Source organism: Dermochelys coriacea, chromosome 1 (genome assembly GCF_009764565.3).
Source record: "Dermochelys coriacea isolate rDerCor1 chromosome 1, rDerCor1.pri.v4, whole genome shotgun sequence".
NCBI lineage: Eukaryota > Metazoa > Chordata > Testudines > Dermochelyidae > Dermochelys > Dermochelys coriacea.
In genome coordinates this window covers 98,770,066-98,793,760 of record NC_050068.2, presented here as the reverse complement: position 1 = coordinate 98,793,760, position 23,695 = coordinate 98,770,066, and the positions used below count along the sequence as shown (strand labels likewise).

Here is a 23,695-nt window from a genome sequence, read left to right as displayed (position 1 = left end):
CAGTGTGGTCAAGTCTCCTGCCAAGCCTGGTTTCCCCTCGTGTGTAGTTCTCCCACTGTGACTTGGATCCCCAGGTAGTTTGGGCTTGATGGACATGCTCTTCCCTACCAGCTTGGCCCCAGTTTGCCCTGCTGCTCCCCTAGTGCTCTGCTGATCTCATTTTCATTGCTCTCATACCTTACCTCCTAGTCAGCTCTGGGTTGCCAGGCTATCATCTATTTCTTATCCCTGTTAAATCCTCATGCCATACACTCATATTTGGTCCAGGAGTGGGGGTTGGACAGCAAAAAGGAAGTAGCAAAACTTGAAAATTGCCATCTGCTGGTGTGACTAGGAATTGAACACTTGCACATCTCAATTTATTAGAATGCAGGTAACTTGCCTCTGGGTGAGCACATTTATGCACAACGGGGTGGGGGGAGAAGGAGAGGGAGAGAAGGAGCAGGTGATTACACTGAATGAAGGAGAGAGAAAATTAGCATCAAAAGCAATAAAAACAAAACATTGTTGACTACTTTTACTTATTCACAAGCACATATGGCATTTTTAGTTTATTTTTTCCTATTATTTCTGTGTCATCTCATTTGTAGTTTACAGGTATTTACAGATATTTTTTGCATGTTTCTCCTAGTTAGAGCCTGGCTGTCTCGATGAAATCCAGATTGCTACAATATTAAGAGAGATACTTAAAGGACTCGATTACTTGCATTCAGAAAAGAAAATCCATAGAGATATTAAAGGTAAGTTATTTAATAATTTTTTTAAAATAGTTTTGGTTAAATGTTCAAACAATAGATTAAGGAAAACCTTTGAAACATCAAAAATGTAAACTTTTAAACTGCCTTTTTTTCTTTGCTAGCTGCCAATGTTTTGCTATCTGAACAAGGAGAGGTAAAATTAGCAGACTTTGGAGTAGCAGGACAACTAACAGATACACAGATAAAGAGAAATACTTTCGTGGGAACTCCATTCTGGATGGCACCTGAAGTAATAAAACAGTCAGCATATGACTCAAAGGTAAGATTAGAATAGATGTTTCTATTTCTGGGGAATTACCCAGAGCCCCTTCTCTTCCAATTTTATTTATTAGATAAACTAAATGCTTTGTGCAGGCTGTGAATTACCTGAGCCACTTTCTGTATTACTGCTGTTGCTCATGCACTTAGGGTCTTTTTATTTTTCCTTTTTCCCCCTCAGAACTACTCCAGTGACTTCAACATTTTTTTTCCAGGTAATAATAGATAGATAGTTGCATTTAAACTGACTTCAGTGTGCTTTTGAGTTAACTCACTATTCGGACACAGATTTGAAAATTCATTGTAGACAGATGTCTGTAGAAAGTGCTGATCACACTCCAGACCTTCTACATAAAGCAAATGTAACGTGTTTTGAACTATGTATTTCTTTACCATATTGGGAAACAGACTTTGGATACAAGGCAGTGGTCTTGAAAACTAGTCTAATAAATGTTGTGCCAAATATAGATATACATTTTGTCTGTGCAAATAAACTCATTTTCATTTACCCTTCCTGGCATTGCTCACCTCTCCAGTATCTAAAAAGAGGCACAAGACCTCTAAACAGACAACTGGGAGAGGAAGGTCTCTGGTATCAAAATCCTCTAAGCATAGGGATGAGAGTAGAGTGCAGCCAAAATCCAAGCACTCTTCTCTGGTAGCTCCAAAATCAGCAATGTTGACTCCAGCCCTGAGGCAAATAATGTCAAGTCTAGGGCCTGAAGGGGCACCTGGACTTGACCACAGTGACATGAGACCATCTTGGCATCCACTGCTTCAGAGGTGTTTGTGGCAGAGATCTGCGGAGCCTATCTGTGATGGTGTCCCTGGCACTGCAGGAGATCACGCCCCGGGTACAGGCAGACAGAGGGTCACCAGTTTATTGGTGCTGCAACTACCTCCAGTGTCTCAGACTTCACGCCCATTGGTACTGTTGAATAGGATGCCTGCAGCATTCGCTGATCTCCACTCTCCGCTGACTGGGCACTAGTTTCTGGCACCATCAGGAGCAGCTCCCCCTTGATCAGCAGAAGGTGATTTGTACTCCTCCGATTTGGAGCTTGGCTCTTACATTTCCCAACTTTGGAGCCAGTCACACTACTCCCCACTTAGGTGTTACTTCCCTAGGTTTCTTTGAGATCCTCCAGCTGGAAGAGGATCGGGCATGTGGTCAGGGAGTCACTGGGTCTTCCTACTGGTCAGGGCCAGCTCCAGGCACCAGCTTTCCAGGCAGGTACTTGGGCAGCATTCAGAAGGGTGCGGCAGTCCATGTCCCTCAGTGGCAGTTTGGCGGCAGCTCTGCTGCTCTTCCCGCCGCAGCAGCTTTTGGGCAGCAGCTCCGCTGCTCCTCTGGGGGCGGGGGCGGCAGCAATTCGGTGGCACCTCTGCCGCTGTTATGGCAGCAGCAATTTGATGGCGACTGCTTGGGGCAGCAAAATTGGTAGAGCTGCTCCTGATATTGGTCCAGTGGCCCTGTTGGAACCCATGAGGATCCCCCCTGATTTCTAGGTCATACACGAGGTGTTCCTGCTCTGTGACCTCAGAGAAGCATGGGAAGTCTACTTTCTAGGCACCGCCTGTTCCTGACCCTGGTACCAGGCCCATTTCTGAGCAGGAAAAGATGGTTCAGGAGGGTCCTGCTTGACAGCCAGCAGAGAAGGAATAGCCTCAGCCTAGGCTGGCTTCATCCTCCTCTTTTCCTGATGAGGCAGTTTCCTTGGGAGGCATCTCACGCCCTCCTTTGGTGTTAGCGGCGAATGAAAGGGAGTTTCAGGGCAAACCCCCAAATCAAAGATCTAAAAAACTAGATTTGGTAGAAAAGTTTATTCTAATGTGGGGTTACAACTCAGAATTGCCAGCCAACAGGCTCTTTTGGGACGCTATGATTATAATGTTTGCAAGTCCACGTTAGAGTTTAGGGACATATTGCTGGAGGATTCTAGAGTAGAGTTCTCCTCTTTATATGATGAGTGAAAATCTGGAGTGAGAACTTCTCTGCAGCCTAGACTAGATGCAGCAGATTCAGCTCCTAGGATCATCATGGCCTCTGCAGTTTCCATGCACAAGAGCTCTTGGCTGCAGGCCCTGGGGCTTGCACCAGAGGTCCAACAAACAATACAAGACCTGCCTTTTGTAGAGTCTTCATTTTTTTGGTGGAAACAGACTTCAAACTGCATGGGTGAAGGATTGTAGGGCAACTTTAAAGTCTTTGGGGTTGTATATTCCAGCCCTGTCTAGGAAACATTTTTACCTGCAGCAGACCCACTGTTACTCTGCCCCTGCTCCTTCTTAGGACCTGCAAAGAAAGAAAAGTAGAGGTTATAATAAACCACTTCCTCCTCCTGCATCTGCATCAATGCCTGCTCCATCTAAACAGCCAGGTGGTGCTAAACAGATGTTTTGATGGCTTGGTTGAAGACACCATCCCACTTTCCAGGATGCCAGATTCCATCTCCCTCGTGTTTGTAAGCCATCTTTACCACTTCCTCAGTGCATAGTCCTGATTACTTCAGACCGATGGGTCTTAAGCACTGTGGAAGTGGGATATACTGTCCAGTTTGTTTCTGCCCTTCCCTGCCTGTTCCTCTTCAGAGACCACTCTCACAAGGAACTTCTCCTCCAGGAGCTTCATTCTCTCCTTTGTGTAGGAACCATAGAGGATATTCTGCATTGTCTCAAGAGAAAAGGAGTACTTATGGCACCTTAGAGACTAAAATTTATTTGAGCATAAGCTTTCGTGAGGTACAGCTCACTTCATCGAAAGCTTATGCTCAAATAAATTTGTTAATCTCTAAGGTGCCACAAGTACTCCTTTTTCTTTTTGCGAATACAGACTAACACGGCTGCTACTCTGAAACCCGTCTCAAGAGGGAAGAGGTTTATTACTATTATTTCCTAATCCCAAAAGCAAAGAGAGATCTTGACCAGTTTTAGGTCTGTGCCAGCTGAACAGATATCTCCCAAAGATAGAAGTTTTGCATGATCACCCTGGTTTCCATTATTCCCTCTTTGGATCCTGGAGGTTGAAATGCTGCCCTCAACTTAAAAGGTGTCTATTTTCATGTGGGAATTTAATCAAGGTCACAGAAAATTTCAAATTTGTAGTGAAGCACTCATTAGCCCTTCACCATGCTGCTTTTTGGCCTGTCAGCAACTTCTTGGGTTTGCACTGTATGACAGTGATAGCTGCTGAGTTCAAGTTTATCTTTATCTGGCTGACTGGCTAGTGTAAGAAGCTGGTCCAGGACTCAGTTATTGTTCAGTGTCTCTCTCATCCAGTCAACATTTGAAGCTCTGCGTCTACTGATCAATTTATAGAAATCTCTCCTTTGTCCAGTTTAGAAGACAGATTTCATAGAAGCAGTACTGGATTCTATTCAAGAGATTTCCTTCTAGACACAAAGTTCCAAACAATTTGATTTCTTGTTGCAGATCTCAAGGCTCACCCAATCACAAGAGCTCAAAACTGCATTAGGCTCTGGGGGCGTATAGCTTTGTGCATATACATAGGTATGTGAGAATGCATCTGAGGAATCTTTAAATTTGACAGTCCTATTTTTTTTTTTTTTTTTGCCAAGTTGTCACCATGTGAACTCAGTCCTGAACGTGCCCTCTGAGTATTGACTTCTCTAGATTGGTGGACAGACCCAGTCAGTGTATGTGCAGGCATTCCCTTTGTTCGCCCTGAACCTTTGCCAATATTGGTGATGGATGCATCTGCCCTGGAGTGAGAGGCTCATCTGGGTCCCCTCCAAACTCAGAGTTTATGGTTCTTAAAGGACCAGTCTCTATATATCAACTTTAGGGAGCTACGGACTGTCCACCTAGCCTGTCAGGCTTTCCTATCCAGGTAAATGTGTAACCTCAGAATTTGACATTACTGTATATATCCCAGAACGCGATATTACTGCAGTTAATCGTTTTTCTGTGTTTAGCTATTGCTAGCTATAAAGCAAATACTACATAGCTAGAAATAGGTTCTGAAAGGCAAGGTTAAAAGCTCCTTGTTTGGAGTTTTGCTAATTAGAATGAAATACATTAAACAAAAAATTAATATACCATAAAAATAAAAGGAATGTTTGGACAACAACTTTTGTTAAGTGTCCCTAATATACAAGTTTTATTGTTATAACTAAAAATGTTTTAATAAAGAATTAGTAGTTTGCTAAAATTAGGAAAATTGGTGACCCACTAAGAGTCACTGAGTTATGTGCTTTGCTTAAGTTAACTATAAAAAATTAGGCAAATAATAAACTTTGGAGCAGTCCGAGAAAGCTTTTCTTTCAGTAAGATTCTGGCACCTAAACTCCCCAGCAGCTGGACAGAAGGAGGGCCCTGGACAGAAGACTGGTTGCCGATTCCTCAAAACCATTTCAAACTTTGGATAAATATAAATGTTTGGGATGCTCTGAACTTACTTGGACTCTGTGTGTGTATGTCTGCTTGAAACCCAATTAAAAAGTAGTTTTAGGTAAAAGCACTCTTGTTTATACCAATCATTTATCAGACACAGGAGCTATGTCCCCATTGATTTGTTTCTTGCTGTGCAAGAAGGGAGGATGGCGTGGTAGGGTAGAAGCCTGTCATAGTCCACAAGTCAATTTATTTATACATTTTGTTACTGGGACTCAGGGCTCAGGCTGGTGACCTGGTCGAGTGAGAAATTATGTTAGAAGGAAAGGAAACATCTGGAAAGAACCATTGGGCATGGTTTTGGGAAACAGCTTGACTGATAAGAACATAAGAATGGCCCTATTGAGTCAGACCAAAGGTCCATCTAGCACAGTATCCTGTCTTCCGACAGTGGCCAGTGCCAGATGCCTTAGAGGGAATGAGCAGAGCAGGTAATCAAATGATCCATCCTGTTGCTCATTGCCAGCTTCTGGCAAACAGAGGCTAGGGACACCATTCCTGCCCATCCTGGCTAATAGCCATTGATGGACCCATCCTCTATGAACACATCTAGTTCTTTTTTTAACCCTGTTATGGTCTTGGTCTTCACAACATCCTCTCGCAAGGAGTTCCACAGGTTGACTGTGCGTTGTGCGAAGAAATACTTCCTTTTATTTGTTTTAAACCTGCTGCCTATTAATTTTCATTTGGTGACCCCTAGTTCTTTTATTATGAGAAGTAAAAAACACTTGTTCTTGTCCCAGTAACAAAATGTATAAGTAAATTGACTTGTGGACTATGACATGTGGAAATTACAGGCTTCTACCCTGCCACGCCATCCTCCCTTCTTGCACAGCAAATCGTTTATACCAGTTGTCCTCTCCATGTCTCCTGGCAGCTGGCTCACTAAATCTGTTACCATGCGGTGTCAGGAACAAATCAATGGGTACATAGCTCCTGTGTCTGATAAACACTTATTTATCTATTCTCTATACCAGTCATGTATTTATAGACCTCAATCATATCTCCCCTTAGCTGTCTCTTTTCCAAGCCCAGTCTTGGAAGAATCCCAGTCTTATTAATCTCTCTTCATATGGAATCCGTTCCCTTCCCCTAATAATTTCTATTGCCCTTTTCTGAACCTTTTCCAATTCCAATATATCTTTTTTGAGATGGGGTGAGCACATCTGCACACAGTATTCAAGATGTGGGCATACCATGGATTTATATAGAGGCAACATGATATTTTCTGTTCTATTATCTATCCCTTTCTTCGTTATTCCCAGCATTCTGTTCACTTTTTTGACTGCCACTGCACATTGAGTGGATATTTTCAGAGAACTATCCACAATGACTACAAGATCTCTTTCTTGAATGGTAACAGCTTATTTAGACCCCATCATTTTATAAATATAGTTGGGATTATGCTTTCCAATGTGCATTACTTTGCAATTAACAACATTAAATTTCATCGGCCATTTTATTGCCCAGTCACCCAGGTTTGAGAGATCCGTTTGTAACTCTTCACAGTCTGCCTGGGTCTTAACTATCTTTAGTAATTTTGTATTATCTGCAAATTTTGCCATTTCACTGTTTACCCCTTTTCCCAGATCATTTATGAATAAGCTGAATAGGACTCGTCCCAGAAGAGACCTGTGGGGGACACCACTATTTACCTCTCTCTATTCTGAGAACTGATCATTTGTTTCCTATCTTTTAACCAGTTACTAATCCATGAGAGAACCTTCCCTCTTATCCTGTGGCAGCTTACTTTGTGTAAGAGCCTTTGGTGAGGGACCTTGTCAAAGGCTCTCAAAATCCAAGTACTCTATATCCCCTTGGTCCACATGCTTGTTGAGCCCCTCAAAGAATTCTAGTGGATTGGTAAGGCATAATTTCCCTTTACTAAAACCCTGTTGACTCTTCCTCAACAAATTACGTTCATCTATATGTCTGACAATATTATTCTTTATTATAGTTTCAACCAAATTGCCTGGTACTGAAGTCAGGCTTATAGGCCTGTAATTGCCGGGATCACCTCTGGAGTCCTTTTTAAAAATTGGCATCACATTAGCTATCCTCCAATCATCTGGTACAGAAGCTGATTTAAATGATAGGTTACAGACTAGAGTTAGTAGTTCTGCAGTTTCGCATTTGAGTTCCTTCAGACCTCTTGGGTGAATACCATCTGATCCTGGTGATTTATTGCTGTTTAATTTATCAATTTGAGGTATCATTAGAGGAGGTTTTGGAACAATCTGGGACAGTTCCTCAGATCTGTCACCTAAAAAGACTCAGGTTTGGGAATCTCCCTCATATCCTCAGCCTTGAAGACCTATGCAAAGAATTCATTTAGTTTCTCCACAATGGCCTTATCATCCTTGAGTGCTCCTTTAGCATCTCGATCATCCAGTAGCCCCACTGGTTGTTTAGCAGGCTTCCTGCTTCTGATTACTTTGAGTCTTTGGCTAACTGTTCTTCAAATTCTTTTTTGGCCTTCCTAATGGTATTTTTACACTTCATTTGCCAGTGCTTATGCTCCTTTCTATTCTTCTCATTAGGATTTAACTTCTACTTTTTAAAGGATGCCTTTTTGCCTCTCATTGCTTCTTTTACTTTGTTGTTTAGCCATGGTGGCTCTTTTTTGCTTCTCTTACTATGTTTTTTAATTTGGGGCATAAATTTAAGTTAAGCCTCTATTATGGTGTCTTTAAAAAGTTTCCACGCAGCTTGCAGAGATTTCTCTTTTGGCACTGTTGTACCCTTTAATTTCTGTTTAACTAACCTCATTTTTGTATCATTCCCCTTTCTGAAATTAAATGCTAGAGTGTTGGGTCACTGTGGTGTTTTTCCTGCCACAGGGATATTAAGTTTAACTATATTATGGTCATTATTATCAATCTGATGATATATATGAGCATGATCATGGTCTTTGGAAGCCTGGAGTCTTCACTGTACCTGGGGCGCTCCTGTAGCTCTCTAAGCAGATGGTAACCACGGTAGCAGAGAAAGAGAAATCAGTTTAACTCTTCTAATTCTGCCTTTAAGAAAAATAAAATTGAGATAGAAAAGAAAGTAGTGAGCCTGAAGATAGAGTTAGACACCCTCTGGGCAACAAACCTGACTCAGACAGCAAATATAGTAGCAGTGTAGAAGCAGGTGTGAGACAATGAGAGAGTGACAGATTGGAGCAGGGGGTATTTGGATTTAAAAAGCAGACTGATAGAAGCAGGGTTAGAGCTTTACTGAAGGAATCCCAGGATAAGACCCAGGCAGATCATGGGAATGTAAAAGACAAAGTTGTGCTCTCAAACCCATGTTGGGAGAGCAGAAGTGAATAGTGGCAGTGATTAGAGAAGTCGTAGTCTGTGTTAGAGGGCTTTCCTTTCATCCCCTCCCATGGTTCTTGTCACACAGACAGAAAGCAGAAGACTAGAAGTCCAAAGTGCAGGCAATGCAATGTTTATTGGGGTTCCAAGCAAGCATGTCCTTAGCTTTATACACCGGCAGAATCTGTTCCCCTGTGTTCTGTTCCCAGCTCTGACGCTGCTGAACATTTACTCCAGGTTCCCGTTCCCAGTTCTGGCACCACATTCCCACCTCCTCCAGCCCAAATATACCTGCAATGCATGCCTACAGTCCCACCCCTTACAATTTATGGTCATGTTCTGTTTTGTGGGGTTGTGGGTCTGGGGTCTTCTTTCCACCTCTTTTGTAGCCTATGGAAAGGGTGAGGTGCTTGGGACAGGCATTTCTTTGGTCTTTTAGTGTTTTATACCTCTCCCCCAATTACCCTTTGCTCCTCACTGCTGGTTGTTTGGTCTTGCCTTGAGATAGGGCTTGAGGCAATCTTAAAGTGTGCTCATATATTACACTCCCACCATGCTCTGTAACACTAACTGCTCTATTCCTTAGCTCTTCTCATTATGGTAGCAAACCCATCTGGCCAGATAGAAGCAACACACACAGTGTCTTTGTTCATACATATTAGTAAGGATATAAGAGTATCGAAAGTCAAACCCAAAATTCTATCTCAGGCTGACAAACAAGCCTATATACGAACAGTCTGAGGATGGGTCTGAGGAGGACCCTGGCTTGTATCCTTCCTATTATGATTATGAGAGGGATGATCCCCAAGAGCTTCCTTTTCCGTTGGGCCCTTCTGAGCAGTCCCCATTTGGTCCTTTGCTTGAAACACTGGAAGAGTTGCAGAAGCCCTGCCCATAGCTTCCATAATAAACCAAGGAGGGGAAGAATGGGTACAGATCAGGTCCTTCTCCCCTGAGCAGGTCAGGGCAGCAGGGAAATCAGTTAGCCTGTTAAACCACAGCACAGACTTGGGATGGCTGGCAAGGATAGCTGGCACCCCCGGTCTCAACTCTGGCAGATGTTGTGGCAACAGCCAGTCTGCTCTGAGATTCAGGATAGGGGTTAGGATACACGCTTTGGCCCACGGAGCCCCACTTGTTCTTGTTGCCTGTATTTTAAAGTTTTTCCTGGCTTAGGTTTCTCTTCATTCCTAAATCATTCTTTACATGCCCCCCCTGACTTCTTTCTCCACAACTGCCCCTCCCCCCTTCCGCTTCTTCCTTCTCCATAACCCCACCTCCCTCTTCCGCTTTTTCTCTCTCCCCCGCCCCACCTGCTGCTTCTTTTTTTTTTTGCGTTTGTGTGTTTTGTTTTATAAGTTAAGGGTTAATGCCACAACTGGAAGTATTTTTATTGTTCTTGAAAATGTGATTGCCAAGCAATAGGAATGTTAACTCTGCTACTGATTCTAATTATTGCCTTAAAAATAGTTGTTAAAAAAGTAGTAAATTAACAAAAAAAAAATCAGGTCCAAAGATTGCCACTTATTTTCATGGCCATAAAGGGAGCTGTGGTTCTGCATAAAGCAACCCCATGAAAGCAATAGCCTTCCCAAATAAGACTCTAAAGGAAGGTGAGGGCCAAAGGGGAAGAAAGGAAAGAGAAAGGAGACAGGCCCTTCAAGGGTTGAGTCAGAGCCCCTAATATCTGGTGGGTGGAAATTTTAAAAATGGCTCCTAAGGTACAAGCCAAAGGAAAAATAAGAGCATGACTACACTGGAAACTTCAAAGCACTGTCGCGGGAGCGCTCCGAAGTGCGAGTGTGGTCGCACGGGAGCGCTGGGAGAGAGCTCTCCCAGTGCTCCTGGTAACCCACCTCCACGAAAGTGTTAGCTCCGAGTGCTGGGAGCGTGGCTCCCAGTGCTTGGAGCCTGTTTACACTAGCACTTTAAAGCTCTCTGACTTGCTGCGCTCAGGGGGGTGATTTTTCACCCCCCGAGCCAGCAGGTTAGAATGCTATAAAATATAAGTGTAGCCAACCCCTAAATAGCTTGCCGATCTCGGAACTTTTGTTAAGGCTGGCTGAGCATGAAGGGAAGACCACGAGTGCGCCTTCCACTGCCTCTCCTTAGGGAGGATGGGCATCCCGAGCTACCCTGACAGTGGTACATTTGGACACCGATGTGTGGCTGGGGAGGTTCATGGTTTATGTGGAATTTGAAGGAGGGGTGTTCAGACAGAATTTGTTGTTAAATTCAAGTGCCACTTACTCCTTAATCCAGACTCAGAATGAAAACCTGTTTGGACCTCTGGCTGGAGTTAAGATTTTAAGGAATTTAATGAGGCAGGGGGCATTGTTCCCTTTTGCAGAAGGATTTTGTATTTAGTGGGGCAAAGAAAAATAAGAGGGCAATTTGGCTTAATGGATTTGGGAGGAGATGGGATCATCCTAGGCATTAATGTTCTAAGAGAATTAATAGTGCTGATTGATTTTTTTAAAAAGGTCCTGTGGAAAATGCCTCCTGGCACACCCTGGGAGCCAGTGGAGATTTCAGCAAGCTACCAGATAGCAGCCCTTAAGGCATCTGAAAAACACAAGTTCTAGCAATTGCAAAAAACAAAAAACCACACACTAGGAGGGGTAAATAAATAATATAAATATAAAATAAATAAAATAAAATAAAGGCAGAAATCCTAATTATAGCCCCTGAGCCCCTACCGCAGAAGCAGGATCGGTATCCAATTGATGGGCTTTTAAACCAAGGGATTTTAGTGGACTAACAGTCAAGCCCCAATGTTGATTTCTGCCCCCTTAATCAAGTGATGCCACCGATGGCCTTTGTAGTGGCTAAGCATCAGGAGGTGATGGCCTCCATTGTAGGAGGGGCCCAGTGGTTTTCAATTTTGGATTTGGCCAATGCTTTCTTTGCTATCTCTTTACATCAGGACAGCTATTACAGATTTGCTTTTACCTTTCAAGTTGTGTTTTGCCAGGGTCCCCGTGGGCTGGAACAGTGTCCCTATTATTTGTCATGTCCATGTAATCAAGATGTGGAATGGAATACCTAAAAAGGCTAGTGTAATTTTCTATGTAAATAATATCCTGGTTGCGTTTACACAAGGAAAGAAAGTCTAAAGGTATTAAATGTTACAAAAAATTCAAAGAGTTTAAAGTTTGGGATTTAATGTAAGCCCCCCAAAAGCCCAATTGTGCTCCCAACAAGTAAATTAACTTGGAGTAACTCTGGGAAAGAAGAGGCATTCCCCTGACCAACGAAGAGCGGAGCTGATTCTTAAACTCCAGACTCCCACAAATGTAATTGCTCTTAAATCTGGGTATGATTAATTTCTCCTAACATTTTATTAAGGACTTTTTTTAAAAAAAGCAACTGTGCTGCATAAATTATTAAAAAGGGGGATACAATAAAACTGGGGCCCTCTACAGCAGGAAGCCATGGTCCAGTTAAAACAGGCTTTGGTTCAGGCTCCAGATTTAGCATATCCCAGGGTAGGACAACCATTTGTGCTGCAACTGGCAACTACTGAAAGGGGGATGGAAGCTGTACTAAGAAAGAACCATAGTACCGTGCTCCGCCTTGTGGCATATGCCTCCTAACCTTCCAGTAAGGTAAAATAGGGGATTCACCTCCTGTGAAAAAATGGGTTTTGGCACTAGTTTGGGCTTTGCAGCATTGAAAATATTTGGTGAAATTGTTACCTGTGATATTAAAAACTGCCCACTTTCCAGTAAAATATGTATATACTGGCAAAATTAACAATGGCCATATGTCCAGCTCCAGCAAGCCCTAAGCAAAACAGAGCCAATAAGTTTGCTGATCTGTACTCAAAGCACAATTCAAAATTCAGAAGCCTTCCACCCCCCCCCCAAAAAAAACAAACCAACCAAAACACACAGAAACTGAGACCCAAATGGGTTTAAGTACAAGTTAATACATTTAGCTTAAATATTTAATGTACCTCCTGTTATATAGGGAAGGAAAATGTTTGTTTGGCTTTGTGTTTTAAATTGTTAGCTGCATGAATGCTAAAAGATTTTGGAAAAAATGCACTACTGTGTGCTGCTTTTGCTGGTGTTTGGATTGCCCACCTGCTCCTTTGATGATGTGAATTCGAAACCTGTTGTGTTCAAGGTATGGGAAAACTTCCCATAAATTACAGTAAAATGTAGTGAACAATACCTTGTACATTAATGCTAATCCCAACATCCCAGGAGAACAAATCACTCTTTTAGGCCCCTTGGATGTATATAATCCCACTTCAGTAAAATTAAAAGGCTTAAACTTAAAGTGAATATTAGCATGGTGTAAAGGAGCAGACTTACCACTGCGGCACCTTCTGTTGGTCATTGGGAATTAGCTCTTTTCCAGCATGGAGTGCCCTCTGAAGGCTAGTGATCTGCCCCACCCTCAGTACCCTGTCGGGCCAGCAGCTAGGCCCTGCTCTCTCCCAGCCTGGAGAGAGACTCCTTAGGCTCTGCCTCACAGCCTTTTTATACAGGCCAGCTGGAGCCTAATTGGGGCGTAGCCCAGCTGTGGCTGCTTCCCCAGACACAGCCCTCTCCAGGGCTGCTTTTAACCCTTTCTATTTTAGGAGCGGAGTAGCCACCCCGCTACACATGGGAATGAATAAGAACTGGCAGTGTATCATGGTTTGGGTTACAAATGATCTATGCTGGCGACTATGAGAATCCCTACCACCTCGGTGGCAACAGCACCATCCACATGTATGCACTAGAGGCTAGTGGGGGAGCAGATTTGTTAGTGGGAGGAATTGGAGGCTACGCAGGTGGGTTCAGTTGTTGCTGGGTGGGAACTGACAGGCTGTTGGTTAATTGTAGTAAGCTCAAGTGCATTCACTTGTGGAGTGAAATCCCTAAGCGGACAGTTCCAGGGGGAAAGCCAGTTCATTTTAGGCTGAAACAATTGCTTTCAAACCCAAACAAACACTGGTCAAAAAGGTCGGAGGAAGGCAAAACTACAAGTAGTAACAACAAAAGGGGGAATAGAAAGTTCCTTGCCCTGCACTTTAAAGTCCCCAGGTTCTGAAAAAATTCATAATAAAAAAGTTTAATTAAATAATGCCTTAATAAAATAATTAACTTGCAGCCCAAAATAACACAAAAATAAAAAGTATAAAAATATAAATTCTAAAACCAATTGTTATCAATTTGCTCAGGGCATATGTAGTTCAAAGCAATGTAAAAGAGTAATTAATAATTAATTCAACCCACACTCTAAAAAAGGTTATTGTAGCAAATATCTCAACAATAAACCTCACTGTGAAAAGTTGTCCCCAGCCATTACGTAGGGGCTAAAAAAAATTAATTTAATCTTCATAATGTGCCCAAACCTTGCAAAGCCTGGGCAAAAAGGGATTTATTAAAAGCAATTGGCACGGGGTAGGGGTTCCTAATAGTTCAGATAAAGTAAATGCAGAGTGGCAGCACCTAAAAATTTAGCAATGCCCCTGAGGGTATCCTTAAAAAAGCTAAATTCCATACAGAATAGGGTGGCAATTCCCAAAAAAGGACCACCTCTACCTCTTGCAGGCTGTTGGTGCCCTCCAGGGTAATGTTTCCTTGGCCCTAGCATGCATGCTAATACAAAATGTATATTATTAATATGGTAAAGAACATAATACAATATGGTATGAGTTGAATATCCTATTAAAAATTAGTATCATTATTTTAAAAAATTGCACCCAGACTAAAAAAAAAAAAATTCGCAATCCTGGTAAAAAAATGGTAAATTTTACCTGTACAAAAATAATCTGGGAAAATCATTATTTTTGTCTTGCTGATGATAAAAATAAAATGGGTTTCCCCCATTTTGGCCTTGGGTCTTAATGTTAATCAAACAGTAATAAAGCCCATGATCCACAGAGCATGGGTAACAAAAAAAGCCTCAAAATAAAAAACGATAAAATTAAAAGCCTGCTTAAAAAATTAAATATAAATGCACTAAAAATACCTCGCAGCCACAAAATATATATTTAAGAATAACAAAAACACAGACATTATTCCATTAATCCATTTGCAAATAAATCTATAATTGTGTATGTGGGTAATAATTGTGTATGTTTTAAAAGTTGGTGCCCGATGCTCATGATTAATTATTTGCATCATGTACCTCAATCTACGTGAAAACAAATTAGGGCTGTCAAATGATTAAAAAAATTAATCACAAGTAAAAAGAATCATGATTATTCGTAGTTTTAATTGCACTGTTAAACAATAATAGAATACCATTTATTTAAATATTTGAGTGTTTACATTTTCAAATATATTGATTTCAATTACAACACAGAATACAAAGTCTATAGTGCTCACTTTATATTATTTTTTATTACAAATATTTGCACTGCAAAAAAACAGCAAAAGAAATAGTATCTTTCAATTCACCTCGTACAAGGACTGTAGTGCAATCTCTTTATTGCGAAAGTGCAATTTACAAATGTAGAAATTTTTTTTTACATAACTGCACTCAAAAACAAAACAATGTAAAACTTTACAGCCTATAAGTCCACTCAGTCCTACTTCTTGTTTGGCCAATCGCTAACATGAAAAAGTTTGTTTACATTTACAGGAGATAATGCTGACCGCTTCTTATTTATAATGTCACCTGAAAGTTAGAACAGACTTTTTCATAGCACTGTTGTAGCCGGCGTTGGAAGGTATTAATGTGCCAGATATGCTAAACATTTGCAGGCTCCTTTATGCTTCGATCACCATTCCAGAGGACGTGCTTCAAACAGGATTCAAAAAAGAACTAGATAAATTCCTGGAGGATAGGTCTATCAATGGCTATTAGCCAGGATGGGCAGGAATGGTGTCCCTAGCCTCTGTTTGCCAGAAGCTGGTAACGAGCAACAGGATGGATCACTTAATGATTACCTGTTCTGTTCATTCCCCCTGGAGCACCTGGCATTGGCCATGTCGGAAGACAAAATGCTGAGCTAAATAAAAATCTTAAATGAATCCACATGCTCCATAGAATCTCTATGGATAGTAATTCCATGCTCTAATATGAAAATAACAGTGGGATCTATTACTGACCACCTGACCAGGACAGCGATAGTGACGATGAAATGCTAAGGGAGATTAGAGAGGCTATCAAAATAAAAAACTCAATAATAGTGCGGAATTTCAGTTATCCCCATATTGACTGGGTACATATCACCTCAAGACGAAATGCAGAGACAAAATTTCTCGATACTTTAAATGACTGCTTCTTGGAGCAGCTGGTACAGGAACCTACAAGAGGAGAGGCAACTCTCGATCTAGTCCTGAGTGGAGGGCAGGATCTGGTCCAAGAGGTAACTATAACAAGACTGCTTGGAAATAGTGACCATAATATATTAACATTTAACATTCCTGTGGTGGGAAGAACACCTCAACAGCCCAACACTGTGGCATTTAATTTCAGAAAGGGGAACTATGCAAAATGAGGTGGTTAGTTAAACAGAAATTAAAAGGTACAGTGACTACAGTTTTCAGAGTAGCAGCCGTGTTAGTCTGTATTCGCAAAAAGAAAAGGAGTACTTGTGGCACCTTAGAGACTAACAAATTTATTAGAGCATAAGCTTTCGTGAGCTACAGGGGAAAGTGACTACAGTGAAATCCTTGCAAGCTGCATGAACACTTTTCAAAGACACCATAATAGAGGCTCAACTTAAATGTATACCCCAAATTAAAAGTACTAAAAAAGAGCCACCGTGGCTTAACAACCATATAAAAAAAGCAGTGAGAGATAGAAAGGCATCTTTTAAAAAGTGGAAGTCAAATCCTAGTGAGGTAAATAGAAAGGAGCATAAACACTGCCAAATTAAATGTAAAAATGTAATAAGAAAAGCCAAAAAGGAGTTTGAAGAACAGCTAGCCAAAAACTCAAAAGGTAATAACAAAATGTTTTTTAAGTACATCAGAAGCAGGAAGCTTACTAAACAACCAGTGGTGCCCCGGACGATCAAGATACAAAAAGAGCACGTAAGGACGATAAAGTCATTGCAGAGAAACTAAATGAATTCTTTGCTTCAGTCTTCATGGCTGAGGATGTTAGGGAGATTCCCAAACCTGAGCCATATTTTGTAGGTGACAAATCTGAGGAATTGTCACAGATTGAAGTGTCACTAGAGGAGGTTTTGGAATTAATTGAGAAACTTAACAGTAATAAGTCACCGGGACCAGATGACATTCACCCAAGAGTTCTGAAAGAACTCAAATGTTAAATTGAGGAACTATTAACTATGGTTTGTAACCTGTCCTTTAAATCAGCTACTGTACCCAATGACAGGTTTCAGAGTAGCAGCCGTGTTAGTCTGTATTTGCAAAAAAGAAAAAGAGTACTTGTGGCACCTTAGAAACTAACAAATTTATTTGAGCATAAGCTTTCGTGAGCTACAGCTCACTTCATCGGATGCATTCGGTGGAAAATACAGTGGGGAGATTTATATACACACACAGAGAACATGAAACAATGGGTTTTATCATACACACTGTAAGGAGAGTGATCACTTAAGATGAGCTATTACCAGCAAGAAGGAGGGGGGAGGGGAAGGAGGAAAACCTTTTGTGGTGATAATCAAGGTGGGCCATTTCCAGCAGTTAACAAGAAGGTCTGAGGAACAGTGGGGGGAGAAATAACATGGGGAAATAGTTTTACTTTATGTAATGACCCATCCACTCCCAGTCTCTATTCAAGCCTAAGTTAATTGTATCCAGTTTGCTAATTAATTCCAATCAGCAATCTCTCGCTGGAGTCTGTTTTTGAAGTTTTCTTTCCTTTTCCTTTCCTTTTCTTTTTTGTACCCAATGACTAGAAGATAGCTAATGTAACGCCAATATTTAAGAAGGGCTCTAGAGGTGATCCTGGCAATTACAGACCAGTAAATCTAACGTCATTACCGGGCAAATTAATTGAAACAATAGTAAAGAATAAAATTGTCAGACACATAGAAGAGCATAAATTGATGCGCAAAAGTCAACATGGTAAAGGAAGATCATGTCTTACTAATCTATTAGAGTTCTTTGAGGGGGTCAACAAACATGTGGACAAGGGGGATACAGTGGACCTAGTTACTTAGAGTTCCAGAAAGCCTTTGACAAGGTCCCTCACCAAAGGCTCTTACGTAAATTAAGTTGTCATGGGATAAGAGGAAAGATCCTTTCACGGATTGAGAACTGGTTAAAAGACAGGGAACAAAGGGTAGGAATAAATGGCAAATTTTCAGAATGGAGAGAGGTAACTAGTGGTGTTCCCCAAGGGTCAGTCCTAGGACGAATCCTATTCAACTTATTCATAAATGATCTGGAGAAACGGGTAAACAGTGAGGTGGCAAAGTTTGCAGACGATACTAAATTGCTCAAGATAGTTAAGACCAAAGCAGACTATGAAGAACTTCAAAAAGATCTCACAAAACTAAGTGATTGGGCAACAAAATGGCAAATGAAATTTAATGTGGATAAATGTAAAGTAATGCACAATGGAAAAAATAACCCCAACTATACATACAATATGATGGGGGCTAATTTAGCTACAACTAATCAGGAGAAAGATCTTGGAGTCATCGTGGATAGTTCTCTGAAGACGTGCATGCAGTGTGCAGTGGCAGTCAAGAGCAAATGAGATGTTAGGAATCATTAAAAAAAGGGATGGAGAATATCTTATTGCCCTTTTATTTAAATCCATGGTATGCCCACATCTTGAAGACTGCGTACAGATGTGGTCCCGTCATCTCAAAAAAGATATATTGGCATTAGAAAAGGTTCAGAGAAGGGCAACTAAAATGATTAAGGGTTTGGAACGGATCCCATATGAGTAGAGATTAAAGAGGCTAGGACTTTTCAGCTTGGAAAAGAGGAGCCTAAGGGGGGATATGATAGAGGTATATAAAATCATGAGTGGTGTGGAGAAAGTGAATAAGGAAAAGTTATTTACTTGTTCCCATAATATAAGAATTAGAGGCCACCAAATGAAATTAAAGGGTAGCAGGTTTAAAACAAAAAAAAGGAAGTTCTTCTTCACTCAGGGCACAAGGTGGAACTCCTTGCCTGAGGAGGTTGTGAAGGCTAAGACTATAACAGGGTTTAAAAGAGAACTGGATAAATTCATGGAGGTTAAGTCCATTAATGGCGATTAGCCAGGATAGGTAAGGAATTGTGTCCCTAGCCTCTGTTTGTCAGAGAGTGGAGATGGAATGCAGGAGAGAGATCACTTGATCATTAACTGTTAGGTTTTCTCCCTCTGGGGCACCTGGCATTGGCCACTGTCGGTAGACAGGATACTGGGATGGGTGGACCTTTGGTCTGACCCAGTATGGCCATTCTTATGTTCTTATGGATCTTTGGTCTGACCCAGTATGGCCGTTCTTGTGTTCAGATCCATCACATAGATATCTGCCACTGGAGAGTAATTAATAGCAGTAGTAGATTGTCCTCCTCTGTGTGGATCTGCCCTGGGGAGGAATGAACACATAGTTAGATTCCATGTTTGTACATAAAGCCTTTTACCATGTACATAGCAATCATATTAGGAAATTACATTGGGCACTTTACATTTAGTTTAAAACACGAATATGTATTTCAAAACTATTTGCCATTTCAACATTTAAGAAATAAAGAAAAGGAGTACTTGTGGTACCTTAGAGACTAACACATTTAAGAAATAAAGGTTTAACATACTTCCAGCTTCCACATTTTTCCTAGAAGCTTTTCTGAATGAAGTTTTTAGAGTAATTATAACATTCACTTTAATGAGGACATTTTTCCCTAGGTTTACCTAGAAGTTTTTCTTGGGAGGGCAAAAAAAGCCACTTTTTGCTCTGATAACACAATCCTACATTCTTTTTCACAATCAGGTGTGTTCCTAAATCAAGAATGTTTTACATGGTTTGTTTGCTTGAAGTAAGTATTACATTTCTACCAAACTGGTATTTTTATATAAGAGGGAAGGTGTCTAGATAAGTCACTCTTAGGTGTATAAGCATGGTTTTATGGCTAAGGAGGGCTATTTTCCTGACATTTGCTGGTCTCCAGGGTGACAGAAAGCAGAAGCTCCTGCAATTCCTTTGGTCAGCTTGAACATTTTATAAGATACATAGACTGATATTGTTATATTTTCAAGCATCCTGGCTATAACTACTGGTAGCTATATTTTACTATTCTATTTACTTTACTAGTAAAGACCCAACAAGTTTGATTTATTAATGCAGTGTTTGTTGTAGCCATGTTATTAGAGATATTAGAGAGACAAGGTTGGTGAGATGTCTCTCTGAAGAAGAGTTCTCGGTAAGCTCAAATCTTGTCTCTCTCACCACTAGAAGATAGTCCAATAAAAGATATTGCCTCACCTACGGTCTATCTATAATTTATTAATATATTTCTACATCAGTATTGAGGTCAGTCCCCCCACAGCATGGAAGCCTACACTTCTTTTTTATAGTTTGTCACTTTTCACACCATGACCGCACTTTAATGTCTATCTGAAATTTAGGAAAGCTGCATATTAAGTGTGCTGCATATGGAGAGCATATTATCCTTGTGCTCTGAGACTTGCATGGTCTTCAGATTAGTTTCTGGATGGAATTTAAAGCATTTTGACTTACAGAGTCCTACATTTTTGGGGCCCTTAAAATCATAAATATTGCTTCTCTGGGTGAAGCTGTGCTGTCAGCAGAGACATCTGAGTGTACAGTCCTCTGATTTAAAAGAGGGGTGGGGGATCTTAGCAGCATGTCTTAGCAGCAACAATAAGGAATCCTCAGCTCTGAATCGCTGTTCTCCTACTTGTCTTTGATCTCTCAGGGCCTGGATTTGGTAATCTTCAGAAGATGCTACAAGGCATATTTGTTCTTCCAGGATTTTCCAGGAAGTGGTGGGTGAGGGATTTGGGATAAATAGTTTTGGGGTTTTATTTCCTATAGTAGGCTTTTTGTGTGGTTATGTTATGGGTTTTATGTGATGATGATTGTGGACATATCAGGTTATAACTTTTTACATTATTACATGGGCTATATTGTCTTGCAGCTTGGCTGAAAATCTTTGTATCTTAGTTGTATTAGGATTTTTATTTTTGCTGTTTTAAATCCTTGTATATGGCCTCAGGTTTGGATAGGAGTTTAAATTAATGAAATAAACATGATTTGAAAGTGGTGTTTTATTAATTATAACATCAAATGCAAATCAGATATGGTACTTAGTCAATCAGGTGTAATTATCATATGTGTATTGCTTCCTTAAGGGCGCAGTTCCAAAAATCATATTGACCCATGTGAAAGTAGTCTTGGCCTTCTCTAGAAACTTTATTCAATTATTGTATTTTATTATATTATTATTATTACATTATTATACCATACTTAAAACTTCCATTGGAATGCAGTAGGTTGTTGAATAAAAGAGACTAATAGGTATATTTTATATGAGGAGTAGAAGCCCAGAGTTCCAGAGAAGAGGTTAAGACTCCGGTCTTTTTTAACAAGATAGTATTTTTATTCAGTAAATGAAGCATAAGATGAGTTAATTCTGTGTTTTGTTCAAACTACTACATTTTTCTAGGAGACACAGAATAGGGGAAGCGGGTACAAGGTAACCAGTGGTTCTTGACAAAAATAAAACATACTCTTGAAAGCAGTAATTTGCAAGAAAGTTGTAAAATCAGCTGTTTCTTTCTTTCTCACATGCTCTCCCTGGCCTCCCATATATTTATAAATATTGTTTGTGTTACAGGCAGACATCTGGTCATTAGGCATAACAGCCATAGAACTTGCAAAAGGAAAGCCACCGCATTCAGCGTTGCATCCAATGAAGGTTTTATTCCTCATCCCAAAGAACAATCCACCAGCTCTGGAAGAAAACTACAGTAAACCCCTCAAAGAATTTGTTGAGGCCTGCTTGAACAAGGAGCCAAGCTTCGTGAGTTTTACAAATATATTCTGTTTTTCATACAACTATCAACATGTAGTAAAGCATCTAAGTGTTTTGCATGAATTCCTTGTAAGGAGCTTTTAACACCAAGAGATTTTAGAATAGAAATCTACTTCATAGGGAGTCAGGACAACATTTAAAAGGAAATTCATTTTTATTTAAAGCTGAATTACATTTTTACAGTGATGACTGACTGTTAGCTAAAACAACAAAGATTTTTTAATTAAAAATGTGTATGAATTGTGGAGCATAGTACATAGAATTCTTCCAAAAAGGCCTAAATTGGGAATATAACTGTTATAATATAACTGTTATGTACAGGGGTTTTTTTTGTCCATGTGTACTAAAAAGGACTTTCACCGTGAAGAAAGCTTTTAGATAAATTAGATTGAAAGCCTCAAAGTGCAGTACTTCTAACATTTTTTCATAATCTTTTTTTACTACACACTACAGTGTTGTTTTTTTAAAAGTGAACTGAAAAGTTTATGTGGCAAGTTCTTAGTTCTTTGTTTCTTGTGTGCTAGTTGGTGATATCACCTAAACACACACAGTTGCTGAGATCTCTGTTCCCTGCAATGCTTTGAGTGTTTCTTTTTATATGTTCAGGCTTGAGTGTACATTGACAGTGCACTAATGTGCCACACGCTACTGTTCATATGGACCTTGCTACCATACAACAAATGGGAGTAAATTAGAATATACTAGAGAAGTTTTCATGCACACAGGAGGGTCCACATGAACAATTAGTGCCTAGCATGCTAATGTGCTGTAGATTTACACCTCAGATTGCTGCACATTATTCATTTAAACAAGCCCAGGGAGTGAAATCATGTTCAATGTGTGACATCATAATAATTTAGTTGCAAGCAGATTTATATTACACACAGTGTAAAATTTGCACACATAAGACTGCCCGGTGCTGTTCATGCCCTCTCAGAACATGAGAGCTTAATTCCCAAAATTTAGAATGCAGCATTACATATACATTAGAACAAGGTTAGGATTACCAAAACAAAACACCACAACCCCCAAATACACACAAATGTTGGCAAGCCAAATTTCAAATGGATTTGATTGTCTCAATTTTAAAACACTTGGTAAAACTGACTTGAAACTGACATGGTGCTCTACCTCTCTCAATGTCTGTGTGACATTGCACCCCATATTCATCATAGTGGTATGATTATGACAATTTTGAGGCATCTTGTACAAAATATTGCATGTGAGGCGTCTATGAAAAAGTTATGATTTGCTGAATATGATTATCCTACTTGTGTTCATTTTTTGTATCTAAAGTTATGAATCATGACTATCTATCTGTATTTCAAATGTGGTTACAACTGGATGACAGCCACTAGGCAAGATGCTTCCAGTCTAGACAACTGATTGTGAAGGGCCTATTCAAGGTAATGGGCCATTAAGGGAAACAATAGGCTTTAGGAGAAGCTTATCCCCCACCTGGTGAGCCTTCCAGGAAATGCTGCAGACAGCCTATGGACAATGGCTGCTCTGACTTGGGAACACGCAAGGGCATGTGACCAGATCACATGATTCTAATCTCCATTTTGGTACCTCTATTTTTCCACAAACTGGGCTGGAAATTTAGCTTGGAACAAAGGGTTCCCGCCATATGGAGAAACTATATAAGATGGAGAGTGATGACATGATTTGTCTTCACTGCCCCACAACTCAACACCTGAAAGAAGCTGTGGAAGACAAAGGACTTGGAATGGGGGAGGGGAACCTAAGCTGCAAGGCAGATGCAGGTTGTGCCTTAAGAATCTGCAAGCCTGCTTGTATCATCAGTCAGGGTGAGATATTGCTAATTCAAATCTATCTAATATATCTATCTAATACAGTGGTTCCCAAACTTGTTCTGCTGCTTGTTCATGGGAAGCCCCTGGTGGGCCTGGCCTGTTTGTTTACCTGCCGCGTCTGCAGGTTTGGCTGATTGCAGCTCCCACTGGCCGCGGTTCACTGTGCCCGGACAATGGGGGCTGCGGGAAGCGGTGGCCAGTATGTCCCTCGGCCCGCGCCA

The 23,695-nt window shown here is 40.7% G+C and overlaps 1 protein-coding gene and 1 long non-coding RNA gene across 5 annotated transcripts in view; one reads left to right on the top strand and one right to left on the bottom strand.

Moving 5' to 3' along the window:
- STK24 (serine/threonine kinase 24) overlaps window positions 1-23,695 on the top strand; it is a 134,594-nt gene that overhangs the window by 84,206 nt on the left and 26,693 nt on the right. For all 4 annotated transcript variants that reach the window (XR_006277791.1, XM_043504707.1, XM_038375063.2 and 1 more), the window contains 3 exons: window positions 632-740; window positions 860-1,017; window positions 21,460-21,645. Coding sequence is in view for 3 of the 4 variants with exons in the window: in XM_043504707.1 (XP_043360642.1) it covers window positions 632-740; window positions 860-1,017; window positions 21,460-21,645 (453 nt within the window). In the remaining variant the exon portion in view is untranslated. The remainder of the gene's footprint in view (window positions 1-631; window positions 741-859; window positions 1,018-21,459; window positions 21,646-23,695) is intronic.
- Window positions 330-13,204, bottom strand: LOC119844374. Its single transcript, XR_005289232.1, has 2 exons — window positions 13,060-13,204; window positions 330-3,312 (listed from the first exon to the last, which is right to left on the bottom strand). It is a non-coding gene; the product is annotated as an uncharacterized LOC119844374 (long non-coding RNA).